We start from the raw sequence: 22,207 nt of genomic DNA on the forward strand, positions 1-22,207 counted from the left end.
ACAACAAATAAGTACAAAAATTGCTAATTAATAATTGACTTTTAGAACTCATATACTTATTTCTGCACATGTGATAAATTTCAATGATTGACGTTTGACGTTGCAAATAAACAACAATTATTACTAAAATATAGACCTTGTGTCTTACAAAAAAAAAAAAAAAAAAAAAAAAAACAAACAAACTTAAAGCCAGCTCGTCAAACATTCTTCATTTATCAATTCGATAATGCTTATCTTTTTCAACTTCTTGTAGTTTTATATATTGTATCCCTCACTCTTTTTCTCTGTCAACTCATCCATACACCGTTTTCTTCGTTTGACGTAAACATTGTCACATATATTTTTTTGATATCACTAAAATATGCATGCAATGTTAGTACTATTGTACTCAGTATACATGTGTTTAAATAATGTATATGAGTAACTGCAGCTGACATCTGACTGGTGGGGTTCACTCACCAGTTCAAGCGTTCTTCTTCACTATTTACTTTGTTATCAAAATACATGATCGTATGGGAACAATCTTGATTATAATATTTTCAAATTTCTATTAAAAATTGAAGTTATAAAATATCATTACAATAGCTCATTTCAATAAGGTAAAATAATAATTTTTAAATTGCAATACATCAAATTATTATCAAATTCATATATATTATTTTTTTAAACAAACATGTAAAAACATCAAAATTGAGAAAAATAAAGATTCATAAATTTAAATTAATTTTAATTATATTCCAAACTAGTTTTTTAGACAATTTTAAGCTGATAATATATTTTTCTAGAGCTAAAAATGTGGATATTTTGAACTTTGAATTTTGTTTTTTTTTTTTTTTTAGTACAAAAACTTATGACTATAATAACAAATATTTCAAAGATAAATAACTGCTTTTCATATGTCATTAGGACTCTGAAAACAAAATAATTTTTTATTGAAAATTAATATATAACATAATATGTATTTTAATGCCAAATTCATTGGCACTATTGATTGAGAACCTCTGTTATTATTTGAATAATTTTAAATCGTAGATTTTTATTAAATGTAAAGTATATAGAATACTGTCTCTGATGTGCACACCCACGTTCAATATCAGCGTACATAGCGTAACACACGACATACATACTCATCTTTACCGCGACGGCGTAGAAGAGTTACAATCAGTTGTGTTGTCGCCCAAGATATTTGCTTTTGAAGAGGGTGGTGGGTGAGTGGGTGAGTGTAGGTGGTGGAAAGAAATGGGAATGCGCACGCCGGCCACTATACTGATCAGTACTCGCCTAAACTTGCTGGCATATACTCACAATATATAAATTCATTAAATAAAACAACGTAAAAGAGGACATTAATTAATATCACCTTAATATATACCTCCGTTTTTAATAATTAGTATAGTATAAAGTTATAAAAAACTTTGTTAATTTATATCAATCAAAATCAATTATAAAAAAATTAATAAAAACATAGTAAGAATTTTACATTCGATGGAATGTATTTTATTCAGTTATACATGTGAAGAATAATTTTCCAAATGAAAAATGTCGGAATTTGATTGGTGTTATGTGTGAGTGTTGGTTGGTGTTTCTGGCTGTGTGCTAGGTCACATATGATGCAAAGAGTCTCGGTGGTTTGGGATCGATTGAGCAGGCTTTTCTAATAACGACTATTTTATATACATAAAAAACTAAATTTTAAACTATCATTTGATAAAAAATATAATGTTAAATATAACATTGAAAAATTATTTAAATAACGAATGAAGAGAAAAAAAGAAAAAACTAATCAACTTAATATTGATGTTGTGATGCAACGTCATTCACGTCATCACCATCATCATCATCATCACCATCACCATCATCATCACCATAATCATCATACAAATCGTAGAAGAATACATCGTCAACGATATAATCAACGAAGAATTTGGAAACAAATATATCATTCAAAATATTCTATATCATCTGAAGAAAGTCAAACACCATTAGAAGAAGAAGAAAATGAACATTTAAATAAACGAATGATAAAACAGTGGAAAAATAACCATGATGATAATGATGGTGGTAATAGCAGTAGTCATGGTGGTATTATTGATACAAATGATAACAATAAAATTAATAATAAAATTGAAAAACGACCAAAAGTTAATCCAATATTTCTATGGACATTGCAAAAAGAACAAAAAATCATTGAGGTACGATGTGAAGATTATGATAAAAGAAATAGAATTAAATTAACTAAAACAGCTCATGGATGGCGTTCAATACCAAGAACATTATCAAATGGTTACGACAGTTCATGTTGTCGTGAATCAAATGATAATTATTCAACATCAACGATTAATAATTTATCATCATCTTCATTATCCTCATCATCATTATCATTATCATCATCTTCATCTTCATCATCATCGTCAATGTTATCATCATCTTGTTCATCGAATTCATCATCATCGTCATCTTGTTCATCAAATAACATGAAATCAACAATGACAAGTCAAACATCATTTAATGAAAAAAATGGATTGACAAGAAAACAAAATATTATATCTAAAAATAATATAAAATTGAGTATATTGAATAATAATAATAATAATAATAATAATAATAATAATAATAATAATAATAATAATAATAATAATAGTAGTAATGATAATAATATTGCAGAAAATGATGATGATGATTATGATAATAATGACAATGATATTGATGATGATGAAATTCATGGTAAAAGACAAAAACGTTTTAGACTAATTGATATAAATAAAGTTAAAAAAGATAGATTACTTCAACCAAGAGTTATGCTTGAACCTCTTAAATATTCTCGTCTTAATTGTAAAGATAAATTTGATATTGAAGTTAGAAAATTGAATGAAGATATTGAAATGATTGAAGAAGAAAAAGAAAAAGAAAATGAAATAGTAAATGAAAAAAATAATAATACTGAAGAAAATTTAAATACAACAAGCATAAATGATAAGAAAAAAATTGAAAATGAAGATGATGATCTTGATGAAATTGATGAAGATGATATCAATGATAAAGAATTAAATGATGAATTATTAGATGATGAATGTGCCACAGTTTTTGAATATGAAGATCGTGATTCTGATGATATGATTGATGATAATATAATCAAAAATGATAATATAAACAATTTCATAAACCAAAAATCAAATGTTGTGATTAAAGAAGAAATAACAATTGAAGATGATATTAATGATAATAATGATGATGATAATGATAATTTTATAAATAATGATATTCCGGGTTTAAGACCAATTGATAATCAAAATTTTGTATATGCTGATGATCAGGATGATGATGATGATGATGTTAATAATAAAATAATAGAAGATGTTAAATGTAAAAATTTGGATAGACTATTACCAAGTCCACCATGTACAGTGACATGCTCAGATGATGCATTACAATTAACAAATTCACCATCATCATCAATGTCACTATTATCACCACAAACAGTAAAACGTAAAAAACGTTCAGCACCAGGTTTAATTGATATAAAATCAGGTGTATTTCGTGGTCCTGAAATGGAACATCCAGCAATACAATTAAGAGAATTAATTAATAATTCAAATTATACAATACCAGATCCACTTTTAGTACCAAGATATAAATTACCATCATTAGTTGCATTTCCATCAATTGAAATACCAAGATTATTAATAACAAGACCAGAATTAAGACTACCTGATGCTCTTAGTAAACCAGAACTTTTAACTGATCCAGATTTACTTGTTATAACATTATCACATTTACAAAAAATTCTTGATGAACAATTTTTTATAATATTTAATAAAAAAATTATCAAAAAAGATTTTAATAATTATGAAATTCAAGATAACGATAATAATTTAATTATTAAAAATGAAAATTTTGATGATATTAATAATTCATCTCTTAAATATAATAATAATAATCAAAATAAAATTTATTTAAAAAATGATACAAAAGTATCATCAACAAGTAAAAAATTATGGCATCCATTATTTGATTATAAAAGTAAAAATACAAATAATGTTATTAATAGTAATATTGATGATAGTATGTTATCATCATCAAATATATTAATTGATAAAAAAAATACAAATTTAAATTATTCAAATATTAATCATGAAAATGGACAACATAAACCATCATGGCATAGAACAACTTTGGCATCTTGACAAATTCTTTGGCAAATTTCTAGCTAAAACGGAAAATTTTAAATATAATTTTATGTGCAATATATTGCTGTGACAATTTTTGATTTATATTGTTTTTTTTTTTTTTTTTTTTCATTAAAAAAATTAATTATTGATTAAAAAAGAAATAACTATGTTACAATCGTTGTGGATATATTATTTTAATAATCTTCGAGTTTTTAGAAAAAAGGAAAAAAAAGATAAAAAAAAAAAAAAGGAAATGTGAATTTGTTGGATTTGTTAGAGATATATTTTTATTGTTAAAACAAGTTAATTTTTTTTTTTTATAATAATTATTAATTAACTTAGACATTGCACAACGTTAAATCCAATTTTTTGTCTGATATTTTTTTTTCATTATATTGTTTCGAGTAAGAAACTTGTGATTGGAATTTAAAAAAAAAAAAAAGATGTAGATTTTAAGATAGACGATAAAATGTTTTTATATTTATATTATTATTATTATTCATTTGGATTTGTATATGCATGTATGTCATCGAAAAATGAAACAATAAACGATCAATAATATCATAATACCTCTACTAGTTGAGCCAAAATGAAAAAGATTAAAAATAAAATAATGAAACAATATTTGAGGACCACTTGACACCCAGAATAATTTTCTCTTTTTTTTTTACCTTCTATTTGAGAATCAACCGACGAAATTCATATAAAAAAAAATTTTTTTTTATGTCATAAATATTGATAAGCAAACAGAATAGTGCTCATGTTATTTTTATCTTAATCCAAATCAAACAACAAGATTTTGATAAAGTATACCAAGATGTGTCCCATAATCAGTCCTAGAAAAGAAAAAAGAATTTTTTTTTTAAGTCATAAAAAAAACTAAAGACTATGTAAAATTGCAGACCGAATTGTGTAACTTGTAATGTTAATGAATAATAATTATTAATCACTTAAAAAAAAAAACAATAATAATAAAAATGATTTTCTTATTATTTAATTTGATGAATTTTTGTTTTTTTTTTTACAAGTTTCTTTCAATATTTAATTGTCTTTATTCAATTTAATTATTATAAAATAACACAACCAGGAATTAGCATATCAGAAGTTTCTCTATTGTTCTCAATATCAGCTTGTTTCAAAGCTAAAAATGTATTGTTGTTTCGTTGAACAAGATAATCTGGAAGAGGAGCATTCCAATCTTTTGGTGGTTCTTCACGTTTTTCCCAAACATTATTTTGATAATGAGGCCTTAGACGTTCCAAACGTCTTTTCTTTTCACTTGCTACTAATTCAGTCTAGTATAAAAGTAAACAAAAAAATTTATTACAAATAGAACATAAAACAAAATAAATTGTTAAAAAAATTTCAGGTAATAGATGAAACAAAATTGTTCATTATTGTAAATTAAATTGCTATATCAACTTAATACAAATTATTAACTTTTCATTCAAAACTTTCAACTAATATTATTATTTTTCTTTAATAAATTTATGCTGTTTTATTATAAAATTAATCAAAGTATATGCAGATAATAACAAGGTAGATAAATTACATAATAATAAAAAAAAAATTGTCTTACGTAAGCATCATCATCATCTGTTTTTTTCCATTTTTTACAATTATCATAGTCAGTTTTCCATTGTGAACAATCTAATTTTTCTCCATAGACAAAATTTTGTTGAAATCTTCCTCTAAATGATGTACAATCATCATACTCTTCTTTATAAACACGACAAGCACGTAGCTGCAATGAAATAACAATAATTATTAAATAATTCAGGTACACCAAACATTAATTAAATGACTATAAAAAAAAAACAAAACAATTGAAATTTAAGGTTATAATTTTTACCATCCATTCTGAATCTCGATTTTTTAAATTATCAGTTTTGTCATCATTTTTTTCAACATTATTTTGATCAACTGACTCTTCAACTTTTTTTTTATCATCAGATACCATTTTTATATTTAATTTTAAATGTCTAATTAATTATATATAATTTACAAGACAAGTGTTTTTTATTCTGTTTCGGTAACTGACTTTACATTTTACGTTGATATCGACATTCAACACTATTATTATTATACGTACTCTATTTTTTTTTAAAACGTCAGATCTCTATTTTTACTCACACAAAATATAAACAGTGAAAAAATTTAGATTGACAAAATTAATTAATAACTCCAAAGTAATTAGATAAATTTTACATAGTGCTTAATTAAAAAAAAAATATGACATAAAAGAAAAAACCAACTATCTATGAATAATGACAATTAATTTGTTTATTTTTTTTTATTTTTAGGTTAGAATATGAAATTGGAGTATGACTCCTTTATTTTTTATCTTCATCGTAATTGTATTAGCTTATATTATTTTTACTTGGTACGTATTGAGATTATAAAAATAAAATTATATTATTAATAATGTATTATTTAATTTTAGGGTATTACCAAAAGCTATATCATGGGTTGTGAAAAGAAGATACAAAATTCATCTACGTGTTGGATGTATTTCTTTTCCATACTTGATCCTACGTGATGTTATTGTTTCTAAAAATGGTTTTACAATACAAATTGATGAAATAACTGTAAGAAGTAGTTTATTCAGTAGTGATGTTGTTAAACTACTTGCTGTTGTTATGAAAGATGTCAGAGTAAACAAGGATCGAACAACTGGATCTGATGTTGATGACATTACTCCTTTGACAAATAAATTGCCACTTGATTTTAGAAATACTAAAATACCATCAATTATAATAACATTTGTTCAATTTATGGCTGTTCATATTGATAATTTAAATTTACGAGCACTTGGTAATGGTTGGATAATTAATGGTAATGCTGAAAGTTTAAATTTTGATGGTAGTGTTGTTCATGGAGCAAGAACACTTTTAACGTCAGTTACAGTAACTGGAGGTGTAATGAAACTTCATCGTCATGCTTCAGATACTTGTTTATCACAAATTAATTTTGCTGGTACAATTGAAGCAACATTGAGTGCCCAAGGGGAATTAACATTTGAGAAATTATTTATCGGTGTAGTACAAACAGAAAGCTTTGGTGAACCAGGATTAATTCAATTTATCAGAGACAGAAAATCACTATCATCAGAAGTACCACCATTATTGACATCTGATGAATATCCTGAAGATATTTTGGCAAGATTTTCACCAATTTTACCAAAAAATTTATCAATTAAAATTGACAATTCATCAGTTGTATTTGGCCGTGAAAATAACTCATGCAGTAGTCTAAACGGTTCAATGAAAAATTTACAAATAAATGCAAAACTTCATCCAACAGAATTACAAATTAATTTAGCATTAAAATTAGAAGGCTTATTATTATCAGGAAAAATGCCAGTTTTATCACTTGATTCATTAACAATTGAATCAGGAATAAAAGATAAAATAATAAAAATAAAAAGTAAATTTAATAATTTTTCTATGACATACGATCATTATGACTGGGAATCAATATTATTAACAAAAAAATTAATTGATGATGATGTTAATAATACAACGCCAAGTTTAATTAATAAAAAAACAAAAAATTTTAATATACCATGGATTAAAGAAATTAAAACAAAAACTGATTTAGATGATTTTTCATTAATTGTACGTTTACCAAATGTACAAGAGGCATCATGTGGTATTGCACATATAACAGTATCATTTAATCGTCCAAATATTAATGATGAATGGATAACACAATTAACAATTAAATCATTGCGATGTACATTAAATGGTACAGACAGTGTTATACCACAAACATCACATCAATGGGGTAATCCAATATCAATTGGTGTACTTGTTGCAACAACACATCCAAATGCAATTGGTATTGTCATGGATTCATTATGTACAGAATGGAATCTTGATGTTGCAAAATTTCTTGAAAAATCATTAAATTATTATGATAATTATTTGAATATATTAACAAAAAATAATAAATTAAAAAATAATAAAAATATTAAATTAAAATATAATCAATTAAATTTAAAAATATCAAAATGTAATATATTTTTAATTGCAAATAATGATATGGCTATAATGTTATGTATTGATTTAGCAAATGTGGAAAATATTGAAAATAGATTTGTTGGTGTTGGTGAGGGTATTTGTGCAATAACACTTAATAAAAATGAGCCAATAATTTGTGAACATTCAAGTTTAATAAAAGATCCATTTTTAAAAATAAGAAAATTAAAAATATCTGTTAAAAATGATATTATTAATTTCAGTATTGATTGTAGTAGTCTTATATGGTCACCAAATTTACATTTACGTATTATTAAATTATGGAATGAATCATTAAATTTCCGTAATATATTAAAATTACAAAAAATAAATAAAACTAATAATGATAATAGTTGTGTTAAACGTAATATTGATATATTAGCAACAAGTAATATAGCAATAACAATTGAAATTGATATTGATAATGAAAAAAATGTACAAAAAATACAATTATCATCAGATGAAGTTTATTTATCAAATGATAAATGGAAATTAGATTATTTACGTTGTTCATTGAATGAAGAAGATATAATAACAATTGAAGATTTTGAATTTAAAAGATTAGATGATTCTGATGATGTTAGATTAGAACGTAAAAATAATGATGATTTTATACTTGATTGGAATGAAACATGGCAATTAAATATTGATATTGCTAAAGCACGTTTTCCATATGATCATGATTTTGCTGAAGCAATACAAAATAAATTATTAAGTGTCCGTAAATGGTTAAAAGAAATTCATTCATCATCATCAACATCATCATCATCTAAGAAAAATAATGAAAGATTATACTGTGATCTTGTTATTAAAATACGTGAATGGATATTTGAAGTTAGTGATGATCCATTTGAAGTAAAATTACGTGATATTTATCAATTACTTGAAGATGAATATAAAGAAAGTTTAAAACGTCAATCAATGTTAAATGCAAAAGTTGAAAAATTATGTCGTACACATTTATTATTACCACAGGGTAAAGTTGAAGAATTATATGCTAGTTTAAATAAAAAAAATGCTGAAACATATGTTAAAAGATGGCGTCAAATGCAACGACCTGGTCCACGTACACGTTTATTTGCTTGGATAATGAAAGATATTGAAATAATAGCTGTTGCTGATCCAACAATAAGTGGTTATAAAAATGCTAAAACAGCAATACAAAAAATTGATAGTGAATCATTATGGCCAGATGATGATAGTATTGATTTTAGTATACTATGGGTACGTGGTATATCAATGAAAATAAGTGAATGGAAATTACAATTACGTGATTTTCCACAGCCATTATTACTTGTTGAAGGTTTATCAATATGGGGTAGACTTGGTGGTGCTGAATTATTAGCACCAATACGTGCACGTCGTACTGTTATTATAAAAGTTGGTGAACCATGGCCAGATATTATTGTTGAACGTGGTATGACTAGTTTAAAATATTATCATGATCTTAACTTTGATATTGATAAATATCGTTATGCATTTGGACCATGTTGGGAACCAGTTATTGCACAATGTAATTTATCATTTGAAAAAATATTACATCCAAGCCGTGATCCAAGTCCACCATTACCATTTTGGGATAAAATGAGATTATCATTACATGGTAGATTAACATTATGTGTTAAACAATTAACAATATTATTACATGCATCATTAGATCCATATAATACAACTGAAGAAATGGAATTAACATGGAGTGGTCTTGAACTTGATTGGACATTTGGTAAAATAATAATAAAAGGTGATTTAGATATTTATGTACGTACTGCAAGTAAATATGATGATTGTAGATTATTACATTTACCAAATGTTAGATTAACAATGAAATTAAATTGGTTGTGTCTTGGTGATCCACGTGATCATCATACAGCAATACCATGTGCACCAGATAGATTACCAGAATATTCAAGTAATCAAGAACATGATTCATTTCGTGCATTTCGTTCACAAAATATAAATATTAGTTTATCACTTGAAACAAAACCAAATGGTTCACCAATTAATTCATGTCAAGCACCAACAGCAACATTATTTGGTAGTACATTAAGATGGTTTGAAAATTTAAAATTCATATTATCTGGTGCAACAAGACCAACAAGAAAAGGAAGTTTATTTAATAATACTAGACCAAGAAAAAAACAATTAAGTCGTCATTATAAAAATGTTAGATTAACATTGGCATTTCATAAATTTCATGTTAGTTATTGGATGTCATTTGCAATGCAACGTGGTTTTGAAATAACATGTGGACGTGTTGCATGTTCATCTGAACATAATTTATCATTAAATCCAATAAAAGATGGTTTAATACATCGTCATCGTGCAGCATGGTCAATAATATATATGAATTGTGAATTAAATGATGCTGAAATATGGTTAAAATCAGCATTACAAGATAATGAACCATCATCATCATTAATGAGACAACCAGTTGAAAAATGTTATTGTTTATCTGTTGCAAGAGTTAGTTATGGTAGAGATGCATTAATAATTGGTATACAAGGTGATACACCAACACATCGTCTTGTTGTACATGATTTAAAAGGTGCATGGACTAAAACAAATCGTGATGTTGCATTTGCATTATTTGATTCATTTATAAAAACACAACAATTAAAAAAAAATTTATCAACAGCAGCATTAAAAGGTTTTCATTTATCAGATAAAGTAGAAAATACAAATCAACAACAAAAATTAAGAAGATCAATGGATTTACAAAATGCATTAATTAGTAAAACAAAATTACCAGTTGATACATCATCAACAACATCAACACCATCCTCATCATCATCATCATCATCATCATCGTCGTCGTCGTCGTCATCAGTTGCAGTTGTTGCAGCAGCTGCAGCAGCAGCAGCAGCGGCGGCAGCAACATCAACATCAACAGCAACAACTACAACAGCAGTGCCAGCAACAACAACATCATCAATATCATCAACAGTAGTAGCACCAACAATAACAACAGTAAATACAACATTAACTACAACAACAACATCAACATCAACAACCACAACAACAACAGCAACTACGGCAAATGATAACAATAATAATGATGAAGACACATCAAAAAATTCAGAAATTCCAACAGAACCAATAAAAACAAAACCATTAAGTAAAATATATCAATCAGAAGGTGCTGAAATGTTACAACGACTTATTGCTGAAGCACCAAATAAACCAGTTGTATTTAGTGATGATTTATCAGTTCAAACACGTGGTCAACAATTACGTGGTCTTGCTGCATGTAATCAAGATGATTTATTACATACAAATTGGCATATTGCATTAGTTAATTCTCAAGTATTATTAAAAGGTATTGAAACAAAAGGATATGTTATATTATCCGCAGCAAAAGCTGAAATATTTCAACGTGTACATTGTCCAGTATGGCGTGAACAAAGAACACTTGTATCAAAAACAACATGGGTTGGTTCACTTGAATGTATGCAATATTATGCAACAGTATCAGCAAATATTGATGATAATATTGATGATAATAATATAATGTGGTTAAGTTTAGATAATATACAAGAAAAAGATTCAAAAATAATTGCTGAATTACCAGATGTACCAACATTAGTTGGTTCTGGACAATCAGTTGGTGGTGTTGTTAGTCAAACAGTTGGTGGTGGTGGTGATTTACAACATCAATTACAAAGAATAGTATCACGTTGTAAATGTGAATTTTTTTATGTTGGTTATGGACAAACAATTGATTCAATTGAATTTGATAAAGTACCACCACCACCACTTGAAGAAGTTGATCCATGGGAAAGAAAAGATTTATCAGCTGCTGATGCATTTACATTAATGCATTATGATCTTGATGTTTGTACAAATTCATTACAATATGCAATGTTACTTGATGTTGTTAATAATTTATTATTATATGTTGAACCAAGAAGAAAAGAAGCTAATGAAAGATTACAAAGAATGAGATTTCAATTACAATTACATTCAGTTGATGATCAAAAAAAACCAATACAACAATTACAAAATACTGTTAGAGGTTTAGTTGCAAAATTACGTAGATTAGAACGTGAAACTTATCTTGTTGAAAAAGCAATAATTGAAGATACAAGTAATGAATTATTATTAGCTGAACTTGAAACACGTGTATTTGAATGTAAAGAATTATTAAATGCTAAAAGTGAAGAACTTGATGTTATGCTTAATTGTTATAAAGAAACAACAACACCAACAACAAAAGCATCAACAACATTAAAAGATAGACAAGCATCAGTTGCAAGAGCTGCTGAAATATGTTTTAAACATGCACAATGGCGTTTAACTGAAGCTGATGGACAACTTGGTATTGCTGATTTAATATTAACAAATTTTTTATATACTAAAACAAGTAAAACAGATGATTCAGTTGAACATTTATTAGAACTTGGATATGTTAGAATGATGAATTTATTACCAAATCAAATTTATACTGAAGTTTTAACACCAACTGAATTACAAAGTAATATGCCTGTTGATAGACAAAGAGCATTACGTGTTTTTTGTCGTGAAAAAGCACCAGTTGCTGGTATATCTGTTAAAGAACATTTTGAAATTAATGTTGTACCATTAACAATTGGTTTAACTAAAAAATTTTTCAATACAATGTTAAAATTTTGTTTTCCTGAAAGAGATCCAGATGGTATTGAAGAACCACCACCACCACAACGTGATTCATCATTTTATGTACCAATTGAAAGACGTGATGATGTTGAAAAAATGAAAGAAAGAGCTGATAAAAATAAATTATTTATTTATATTAAAATACCAGAAGTACCAGTTAGAGTATCATACAAAGGTAATAAAGAAAAAAATTTACAAGATGTTAGAGATTTTGCCTTAGTTATACCAACATTAGAATATCATAATGTAACATGGACATGGTTAGATTTATTACTTGCTATGAAAAGTGATTCAAGAAGAGTTATATTAAGTCAAGCTATTAAACAAAAATTACAAATTAAACCAAGAGGTCCACAAGAAGAAACAAAACCTCAAGAAGAAGATAAAGCAAGACTTTTACTTGGTGCAAGACATTTACCTGGTGATGCTAGGAAAAAAAGTGTTTTTAAATTTAAATGATAATTTTTATTATTTTTTTTTTTATATAAATTTAACAAATTTAACAATCATGATGAGTTTTTTCTCAGGTTTTTAATTTAATCATTGAATTATATAGAATTTTATTTTTAAAAATTTAAAGTTGAAAATAATTTATTATACTTTTTTTTTTTTTTCTTGTTAAATATATGTACATAATGAATCAATTTCACTCTTTTTATCATATCAGTATGGTAAATAAATTATAAATAAAATACTAAAAGATTGAAATTTTTTTTGTTTACAATGACTAGTAATATTTAAAATGTTATGAGTGGTAGTTCAGAATTTTTTTTAGCATATTTCCATTCATTAATATCAGCAAGAATACGTCTTCCATATGTTGTATGAAGTTCTTTAAATGTAATACGTGTTCTAGGTATATTTTCAATTTTAACAGATGGTGTTTTATTAAATGGATTATGACGTGTACGTGGTGGTGCTTTTGGTATATCACTTATTTCAACTATTTCTGGTGTTTGGGTACTTTCTTCTTCAGCAACATCAAGCTGTCTTTGTAGTTCAGCAACCATTAATTTCATATAATCATAGCTTGCACATGCCAGTGCTTTCATCCATTGCTCCATTGATTCCTTTGAGAACAAAAACAATTTAAAGATCAATTTGGTATTGAAGAAAAATAATAATTTATTATTGACGAACCTGTGATTCAGCACCAAGTGCATAACTTCTATTATTTGGTCCATGAAATACAATTTTAAAAGCAAATTGTTGTTCATCTTCAGCAAGTTCAATTGTACAACCTTCAAGAACAATCATACCAACTGGCTCTTTATCACCACGTCGATCAAAATAAAATAATATATTTCCTTTTAAAACAAACCATCGTCTTTGATATCCACGATTAACTTCACCACGTTTATTTAACCAACCTTCACGATCAACTGGAGTTGCTGATGTTGCAAATGCTACCATATTTTTTTCATTTATTTTCATTGTATCTCAGTTCTTCTTTAGTAATTTTCAAACTATATTTACAAACTATTTCGATTTATTTTTGAATTACTGATAATGAAAGTAAAAACAACAACAACAACATCAGTATTCCATTTGACAAATGTCAATTGTCAATCAGCTGATTGGCAGGAAAAAAAAAACATGAAAAAAAAACATACGCAGTGAGCAAAAATAGGGTTAGGTTAGCCAAAGTATTTTTACACCATTTTTATTATTTTTCAGAGTCAAATTCACTCTTTTTTTTCGAAAATTTTTATTATTTTATTAATTTATTATCAATAAAAAAATAATATACACTCGATAAATATTTTTAAAAAATTTAAATATAATTTAACAATTTTTTTTCATTAATTTATAAATTTTATTTAATTTTTTTAATTTTTATCAATCGACAATCACCATGGTTAAAAAAAAAAGTCAAAAGAGAAAAAAAAAAAGGAAAAAAAAAAAAAGAGAAAAAAGAAAAAAAAATCAGTTTGGTGTCGACATTTTTGAGGATTGATTGTAGTTTTTTTCCTTTATCTAAATAGAGTCAAAATTTTTTTACAAATTAATATAATAAAAGGAAAAAACAACAAAAAAAAAAAAAATTAAAATTATTGATAAAAAAAATTATCAAAAATGGGAAAAGGATTTAATAATTATATGTGTAAAAAGTTTTTTCATCCAGCGTCAAGAGATAATTTAAAACGAGTAAGTTATATATTTTCCAGATATTTATTTTGGACAAGGAAAATTAGTTTCTATTTTTTTTAGTAATCAGTATTTTCATGTTTTTTTTTTCTCAACAGGTATGGATGGCAGAAAGACAAGCTGATGTTTACAAAAAAAAACAAGAAGAATTGAGACTTCAATATGAAAAAGAACAAGATCTTCACAACAACAAGTAAGTTGTTATAATCAAAGAAAAAAATATAGGCTATTCTTTAAATAATATTAATAATAATATGTTTTTAAAAATTCAACAGGGCAATGCTGAGTAAAGATAGTAAAGATAAATTAAGTGTTAATTTTATGTATGAACCACCACCAGGTGCTAAAAAAGAACGTGAAAGAGAAGATAATGAACCAGAATATAAATTTGAATGGCAACGTAAATACAATGCACCACGTGAAAGTTATTGCAAGGGTGATAATGAAATACGTGATCAACCATTTGGTATACAAGTTAGAAATGTTAGATGTATTAAATGTCATAAATGGGGACATATTAATACTGATAAAGAATGTCCATTGTATAGTCAAGCAATGAGTGCTGTTGTAACATCAACAAGTGAACCAGTTGAAAAAAAAGAAACACCAGATGCATTAACATTGGTACAACAAATGAGAGATGATGGTTTAGCACTAAAAAGATCAGCATTAAATGCACAACAACATCTTCGTGTACCAGAACATGAAGAACTTTTAGTATCATGTGATGATGAACCACAAGATGAAGAAGAATTTTTTAATTCATTGTCAAAAAAAGAACAAAAAAGAATAATTAAGTAAGTTTTATTTCTTTTGTTGTAAATATTATTAATTGTTTTTCATTTTTTTTATTATTTTTGGTTTAAAACGTAAATTAGGATGCATTAATAAGGATTTTTCTTTGAGTCTTAAAAACCATTTGTAAAATAAATAAATTAATGATTATTTGTTGATTTTTTTTTTACAGGAAACTTGAAAAATTAGAGAAAAAAAGAGCAAAGAAGGAAGCAAAACGTAAAAAGAATAAAAAAGATGATAAGAAAAAAAAACGTAAAAGAAAATCAAAAAAACATGATTCATCATCATCAAGCAGTAGCAGTGATTCTGATTCCGATGATTCATCAAGTTCTGATGACGATAAAAAACGTCGTAAAAAATCTAGAAAATCAAAAAGCAGCAAAAGAGATTCAAGTACAAGTAGTGATTCAGATGATAAAGAAAAAGAAATGATAATAAAAGAAAATATAAAAAATGATAGATATCGAAATGAAAAAAGAAGTAATAATGGACGACCTAGAGATAATCATTATCGTGAGAGAGAAGAAAGAGAACGAGAACGTGAGAGAGAAGATAGAGAACGAGAACATGAGAGAGAAAACAGAGAAAGAGAACGTGATCGAAAACAAAAATTTTATGATCCTGATAATGAGAAAAAATACAGACGTGAAACAAAAAGATCAAGATATTCTTGATTATTTAAAAACTAGTCACAGGTATTATATATTTAATTTATAATGACGTCATGTTATTCTAAACAAAAGTAGAAAATATTTCAATGAAAAAAAAAATTCTACATACTTACCTGTGAATAGTTTCAATTTTTGATAACAAGTCTTTTTATTTATTAAGTTTAATTATTTAAATTGTAAATATTTATACAAATATTTTGTTGAGTTATTACATTATCGTGTTGTTGAAATAATAACTTAAAAAAGTACAATGTTGCTTTTTTTAATGTACAATTTAAAGTTTTGTTTTGTTCTTTTTTCTATCCATGCAATTATCAACGAAACGTAAAAAGTTATATTCATCAAATATTTGTAAAAAAAAAAAACCATGTTTTTTTAATAATGATATGACATTATTTTGTTGATAATAATTTTCAATAATATCAGTTGATAAACGTCATTTTGAAACGATAAAATTAAATGAGTTTGTAATATTTTTTGATTAAATTGTATACTTACTCATGAATAAAAAAATATCTTGTATTTACAATTATTCAAAAATTGAAATTTTTTAATCATATAATTTAATTTAATAATATATTTTAATATTAATATAAAGTTAATTTATTCTCTCGTTGAATTTCCAACCAGAAATCTTTACTATACTTCTGATGAGTTCAAGTGGTCCAATTCTTTTTTTACCTGGTTTGAGTTGACATTCAAACATAAGATGCACTAATAGGACTATAATAATGCAAATTGATTTTCAATACACATTTGTATTGGACTTGAATAATTTTAAAACAATAATAATTAATAGCCAATTATCTCAGCATAATAATTAATGAATATAGAAATTGAAATGCATGAAGTTGTCTGTGCAAGTATTTGTAATTATCATATATCTAATACTACTAGTATTAAACGTATTAAATATATAGTAATTATATGATTGTAAAATTATGTTGTCTGATTAAAAAAAAATTATCTCATGATCACAGTGATCAAGTGGTGCCGTTCTCTGCTGACAATGGTACTTAAAATGAATATTAAAAAAAAAAAAACTGATGAATAATTTTTTTTTCAACATACCTATAATTTCCGATTATCCGATCTCCGATCTTTTTTGCTTTTTTTCCGATTTTCTACGAAATGACTCATGGTGGAGAAACATCTCCACTTTTTTTCACCTAGAAAATTTCTCCGTTTTTTCTCCGACTCTACCTCTTTTTTCCGACTTTTTTTTTCGATTTTTCTACAACTTTCAAATTTTCAAGAAAAATCAGATTTAAATTGATCATTGAGGAGAAAAGTTGGAGAAAGACATTTTTATTCGAAATTCATCAACATTTATAACATCAACTGGATTATTATCAATTTTTTTTTTCACTACTGATAATGGTGAAGATGTATATCCTTTTGTACAACCATTCATTGAAAATTGGCCAGCAGCCGACTAAGTTTCTTTGGAATTGTTCCATGTAAATGAGTAACAATATTGTAATTACCAATTGTAATAATTGTAATCCCAGGTAGAAATAAGAGTCAATTTTTTGACTTCTCATATATCAAATTAACATGTGAAGTCAAAAAGTGACCTCAAATTGACTCTAATTTCTACCTGGGATTGAAGTACATTAATATGTTTCTTCGATTTACGTCACGATGCCACGAAATGTGTCAATATCGGTATCTATATTTACTTGAAGACAGTTTTTCTCTTGTAATTTGCACTCGCTGTATAACTTTGTTGTTCGGTATTCGTTGACATCAATGGTGTAAACTCCTGGTTAACTTCTGATTTTTCGATCAAATTCTTAGTTTTCTTGGCCACTTTTTATTTTTATATCCTAACAATTTTGCAATATTATGTTAATTTATTTTATTTTTTTTATGGCTCGTTGAGTTTTTTTTTCATCTTGCTAAATTATAACATATGTTAACATGGTTTATTTTTTCTTTCTCCATATTTTTTTCGGATTTTTTTGTCCTCTGTAGACTCTTATTTCTTATTTACCCTGGTGGAAAAATTTCTCTGGATTTACTCCAGATTTTTCCGGAATTGCTTGATGCTTCGGATTTCTACGCAATAGAGACTTCCGGAGATATTAATTTTAATCTCCAGACTACTTCGATATTATCTCCAGATTTTTTTCGGAATTTTCGCCTAAAAAACCAATTAAAAAAAAAATGGAAAAATCAATAAAAAAACCAGAAATAAAAGTTTATTTAGGAAAAATAAAAGAGGAATTTTTGCCTCAAAAAAATCCGGAGAAAACCCGATAAAACTCCGGAAAAAAATATTCGGAAATCTCAATTTGAGAGAAATCCGGAAAACATCCCAAGACCATCCGGAAAAAATCTAAAGAAAATCGGGAGAGATTCTCTCTATCAAAGTATATTTATTCATTTTTTCATTTTTTTTCACGTTGGTTTTCTTGACATGAAAATTCCGGAAAAACAATCCGAATGTTGCTCCGTAAATTTTTTATTAGAGAAATTTTTTTCCGGAAGTCTCATTTACGTGGAAATCCGGAGAAATTATTTTCACCAGAGTAGTGGTCAACAAAGTCTTAGTAAACGTTTAAGTCATCTTGTACATCGCAGGCATACATTTTCAAACGCAAATCTTCAAAGTATGAGTGATAAACGTCAAATAGTATATTAAATATTAAAAAATTAATAAATAAAAAAGGTAAAAGTTAACGTAATTCGACTAAAAAAAATTAATATGTAAATTATCAATTGATAATAAAGCAAGTCCACGTAAAACAAAAGTAGAAATATCAAAACGTGCATCAACAACAACAGAACGTCCTGGACCAAGTCAAATAAATCAACAAATAAAACGTACATTATTTAGAATAATATCATAGTAATAAACTTAAAAAATGATCTTCAAACTCGTAGACCTCGTAGATTTTTTATGCGTAACAAAAAATAACTAGGATACTTGGTAAGTAGGTATCAATAAATAACAATAATTATTCATTTTTATTTTTATTGTTTCAATTCCAATCTGCCTCCTAAATACAAAATTTAATATTTCTAATAATATTTCATATATTTCCCTGTTTCCCTAATGATACAAATTTAAACTATGCATTATTATAAATAAAAACTATTAAGCATGTCAAATAATTAACAATTCCCAAAAAAATATAGTTAAAAAAATTAACATTTAGTAACGATAAAGCTTCTAACCGCACACTTTTTTTTCAAGTCATAGGAATGTAAACAAAGTCACTTTTTGTTGTCAATGTAATTAAACATCAGTAGTTATGTTATAGCAATGAATCCAATAATTTTTATCATCACTTACAAAAATACTTTTAAAAATATTCATATGAATATGCACTAAAATTGATCATAACAATTTTTTTTTAATGAAAAAAAAATAAAATAATAATTCTTAATTGAACAAAGAAATCAATTAAGTAAAATATAACATTCTAAACAGGTACCATATTAATTTGTTCATAATTTAACCCTTAAAAAATTTGTTCATTTAATACTTGAAAATAAAATTGTAATTAATTAAAAATATGCTATTATAAATTCTATTGAATTCTTCGATGTCCTGGAAATGGTGGACTGATACCTAAAACTGATACAACATCACCTTGTTGAGCAACGTAAATTAGTCGATACATACCAGCTGTTTTTAAGACACTTTCACTAAAATAAATTTTTTCAGTAAGTAATCGTGGATCAGATGATTCATTATTATTTGTTCTATTTGTACGATTAACGTATTCATAAACAATGTATTCATCAAGACTAGAAAAACCATCTTGATATAAACCAATCCAATCAACATTTGAAGATTTAAAATTACCAAAATAACTGTAACATGCTGAATTTTGTTCATCAATAAACCATTCTGATATTGTTTGAAATATTATACCATCATGTTTTTCGAAATCTGGTCTAATCTAAAAATTTAAAAAATTCAAGATAATATAATTAATATATTTTAATGTAAAATGTTTTTTATTTTTTACCGTTATTTCAAATTCAGCAGTAACTGGTTTGTGATCTGACTGTATATAGCTTGGATGACTTTGATAATTTTTTTGAATTGCTTCAAGTTTTGTATCTTCATAAACATCAGTATTAACTTTATATAAAATTCTATCAGTCCATGATGGTCTACGTCTAAAAATATATATATTATTTAATATTAATATTTATAGAAATTTTAAATAGTTAAATTAATAATTTACTTTAAATCATAGTCTTGTGATGCAAATTCAAATTTATAAGTTGGTGAAAATGTAATTTTTTCTTCAACAAGTTCAGCAAATGCATCACCATGTTCCATAACTATTTTTAATTGATCTCTGTTAAGAAGTTTATTGAGATCTTTTTTTTTTATTAAATTGTCAATCAGTTCAGCGGTTAAGTCTTGTCCATTTAGTCGAAAATTTAAATCACCAATCCAAAATACATAGCTATTGACAAAAGAAAAAAAAATATAGAATTAAATTTTATTTCTATTTTTAAAATAATTTTCAACGTACTCATGATACAAGATATGACGAGTTTCAGGTACTTGAAAAGAGTGCTCCCTGAGGATAGTATTGTAATCAGATATTCTGTCAGTTAAAAGATGATCATGAGGAGTCAAATGAGTATTTACGATGCAAATACTCACACCGTATAAATTTAAACGAAGACTAACAGCTCCTTTATTTCCCTGTAAATTTTAAATCATTTTAATTAGCAGAGTAACGAATAATACTCAATTTCCAGTTCATCAAAATTTTTTACAATCTTATTTGATCAATGCATAAATACATTATAATTTTTTATCATTAATTTTCTTACCCACATTCCTCCAAGACCAGTTCTAGTGTATCTTGCTTCAATCATTCGTAAATGTACTAAATGTTTTCGTACACAAAAAACATTTAAAACAAGACCCTGTAATCTTTGTGTACGAATTTTAACATAATCATATTTTTTCAATGTCTCTTTGAATATTTTTGTCCATGGATCCTCGGTCAAGAAATCAATTAAAATATTCTGAGGTTGTGATTTGACCTCTTGCAATCTAATAAAATATAATTTAATATTTAATAATTATATGTAAAATTAAAAAGTAAAAAACATTAATTACCCAACAATATAAAAATCTGGCATATTTTTTGTATCATTATGATTTATTCCAAGCATTTGGTTTGGATCTTGTTCAGGATATTTTGTTGCAACATTCCATGTAACAAAATACAACCTTAAATAATGAATAAATAAATAAATAGTACTATTGTAAATTTGATTTAAAAAATATTTAAACTCAGATTAACCTCATTTTATGACTTGTTGAAGACGACATTTTTAAAGACCTTGATTTTCTAATTTTATTTTTAGAAATTAATTATTTCAAGAGTTTATGTTTAAAGATAAACTTCATCACTTTGTTAAATGTTTTTTTGACTTTGCAAATAGTTTCATTGTCAAAGTTAAATAATAATCAAATTTTTTTTCTATTTGTTTTTTGTTTTTGTAAATACTTGTATTTATTATCGACTACAATATGTTTTGGTAAAAAATATACTGATTTTTTTTACATTCACATTTAACAGTTTGATCCATTCTCTTAAATGTCACTTTTTTTACATTTAAATGAATTTATAAAACTATAAACTCGAAAGCACTCCAAAGTCTCTTTTTTTGACGTGTGTGTTTTGACTTTTGACGTTAAAAAAAAAAATAAAAAAACACTTTTATTATTATTATTTTGTGTTCAAAAAACAGCTGAGTGGTGGCGCTGGTTGTCATTCCCGCC

At 25.8% G+C, this 22,207-nt stretch overlaps 6 protein-coding genes across 7 annotated transcripts; 3 read left to right on the forward strand and 3 right to left on the reverse strand.

Moving 5' to 3' along the window:
• The first annotated feature begins 1,025 nt into the window (after positions 1-1,025).
• Positions 1,026-5,105, forward strand: LOC122856322 (putative uncharacterized protein DDB_G0289963). The gene is made up of 2 exons (XM_044158013.1): positions 1,026-3,859; positions 5,072-5,105. Exons 1-2 carry the CDS (start codon positions 1,758-1,760, stop codon positions 5,103-5,105), a joined length of 2,136 nt encoding a protein of 711 aa, XP_044013948.1. The 5' UTR covers positions 1,026-1,757.
• Positions 4,084-6,129, reverse strand: LOC122857444 (UPF0545 protein C22orf39 homolog). The gene is made up of 3 exons (XM_044159617.1): positions 6,022-6,129; positions 5,749-5,913; positions 4,084-5,464 (listed from the first exon to the last, which is right to left on the reverse strand). The coding sequence occupies exons 1-3, from the start codon at positions 6,127-6,129 to the stop codon at positions 5,237-5,239; spliced, it is 501 nt and encodes a 166-aa protein (XP_044015552.1). The 3' UTR covers positions 4,084-5,236.
• LOC122857441 (protein KIAA0100) lies at positions 5,791-13,433 on the forward strand. Of its 2 annotated transcripts, none has more exons than XM_044159612.1 (3): positions 5,791-5,949; positions 6,473-6,552; positions 6,613-13,433. In XM_044159612.1, the coding sequence occupies exons 2-3, from the start codon at positions 6,494-6,496 to the stop codon at positions 13,277-13,279; spliced, it is 6,726 nt and encodes a 2,241-aa protein (XP_044015547.1). In that variant the 5' UTR covers positions 5,791-5,949; positions 6,473-6,493; the 3' UTR covers positions 13,280-13,433. The 2 variants fall into 2 exon arrangements, with proteins under 2 accessions (XP_044015547.1, XP_044015548.1); XM_044159613.1 differs by lacking the exon at positions 5,791-5,949 and adding an exon at positions 6,027-6,358.
• On the reverse strand, positions 13,334-14,434 carry LOC122857443 (sesquipedalian-1-like). Its single transcript, XM_044159616.1, has 2 exons — positions 13,961-14,434; positions 13,334-13,890 (listed from the first exon to the last, which is right to left on the reverse strand). Exons 1-2 carry the CDS (start codon positions 14,252-14,254, stop codon positions 13,558-13,560), a joined length of 627 nt encoding a protein of 208 aa, XP_044015551.1. The 5' UTR covers positions 14,255-14,434; the 3' UTR covers positions 13,334-13,557.
• Positions 14,435-14,477: 43 nt separating this feature from the next.
• Positions 14,478-16,834, forward strand: LOC122857442 (corepressor interacting with RBPJ 1). Its single transcript, XM_044159614.1, has 4 exons — positions 14,478-14,968; positions 15,067-15,161; positions 15,244-15,765; positions 15,936-16,834. Exons 1-4 carry the CDS (start codon positions 14,897-14,899, stop codon positions 16,438-16,440), a joined length of 1,194 nt encoding a protein of 397 aa, XP_044015549.1. The 5' UTR covers positions 14,478-14,896; the 3' UTR covers positions 16,441-16,834.
• A 2,561-nt stretch (positions 16,835-19,395) lies between these two features.
• LOC122857445 (inositol polyphosphate 5-phosphatase K-like) lies at positions 19,396-22,207 on the reverse strand. The gene is made up of 7 exons (XM_044159618.1): positions 21,726-22,207; positions 21,539-21,652; positions 21,247-21,472; positions 20,940-21,115; positions 20,643-20,870; positions 20,421-20,574; positions 19,396-20,351 (listed from the first exon to the last, which is right to left on the reverse strand). Exons 1-7 carry the CDS (start codon positions 21,752-21,754, stop codon positions 19,977-19,979), a joined length of 1,302 nt encoding a protein of 433 aa, XP_044015553.1. The 5' UTR covers positions 21,755-22,207; the 3' UTR covers positions 19,396-19,976.

Source organism: Aphidius gifuensis, linkage group LG5 (genome assembly GCF_014905175.1).
Source record: "Aphidius gifuensis isolate YNYX2018 linkage group LG5, ASM1490517v1, whole genome shotgun sequence".
NCBI classification, from domain to species: Eukaryota; Metazoa; Arthropoda; class Insecta; order Hymenoptera; family Braconidae; genus Aphidius; species Aphidius gifuensis.

Coding starts and splice junctions, on each gene's coding strand:
- LOC122856322 (XM_044158013.1), top strand. CDS start 1,758: ATGAAGAGAAAAAAAGAAAAAACTAATCAACTTAATATTGATGTTGTG. Junction 3,860..5,071: donor AATAATTATGAAATTCAAGA/TAACGATAATAA, acceptor GTAAAATTGCAG/ACCGAATTGTGTAACTTGTA.
- LOC122857444 (XM_044159617.1), bottom strand. CDS start 6,129: ATGGTATCTGATGATAAAAAAAAAGTTGAAGAGTCAGTTGATCAAAAT. Junction 5,914..6,021: donor ATCGAGATTCAGAATGGATG/GTAAAAATTATA, acceptor ATTTCATTGCAG/CTACGTGCTTGTCGTGTTTA. Junction 5,465..5,748: donor CAGATGATGATGATGCTTAC/GTAAGACAATTT, acceptor CTTTTATACTAG/ACTGAATTAGTAGCAAGTGA.
- LOC122857441 (XM_044159612.1), top strand. CDS start 6,494: ATGACTCCTTTATTTTTTATCTTCATCGTAATTGTATTAGCTTATATT. Junction 6,553..6,612: donor GCTTATATTATTTTTACTTG/GTACGTATTGAG, acceptor ATTTAATTTTAG/GGTATTACCAAAAGCTATAT.
- LOC122857443 (XM_044159616.1), bottom strand. CDS start 14,254: ATGAAAATAAATGAAAAAAATATGGTAGCATTTGCAACATCAGCAACT. Junction 13,891..13,960: donor CACTTGGTGCTGAATCACAG/GTTCGTCAATAA, acceptor TTGTTCTCAAAG/GAATCAATGGAGCAATGGAT.
- LOC122857442 (XM_044159614.1), top strand. CDS start 14,897: ATGGGAAAAGGATTTAATAATTATATGTGTAAAAAGTTTTTTCATCCA. Junction 15,162..15,243: donor CAAGATCTTCACAACAACAA/GTAAGTTGTTAT, acceptor AAAATTCAACAG/GGCAATGCTGAGTAAAGATA. Junction 15,766..15,935: donor GAACAAAAAAGAATAATTAA/GTAAGTTTTATT, acceptor TTTTTTTTACAG/GAAACTTGAAAAATTAGAGA.
- LOC122857445 (XM_044159618.1), bottom strand. CDS start 21,754: ATGTCGTCTTCAACAAGTCATAAAATGAG. Junction 21,653..21,725: donor TCAACAAGTCATAAAATGAG/GTTAATCTGAGT, acceptor TCATTATTTAAG/GTTGTATTTTGTTACATGGA. Junction 20,871..20,939: donor CGTCATATCTTGTATCATGA/GTACGTTGAAAA, acceptor TTTTGTCAATAG/CTATGTATTTTGGATTGGTG.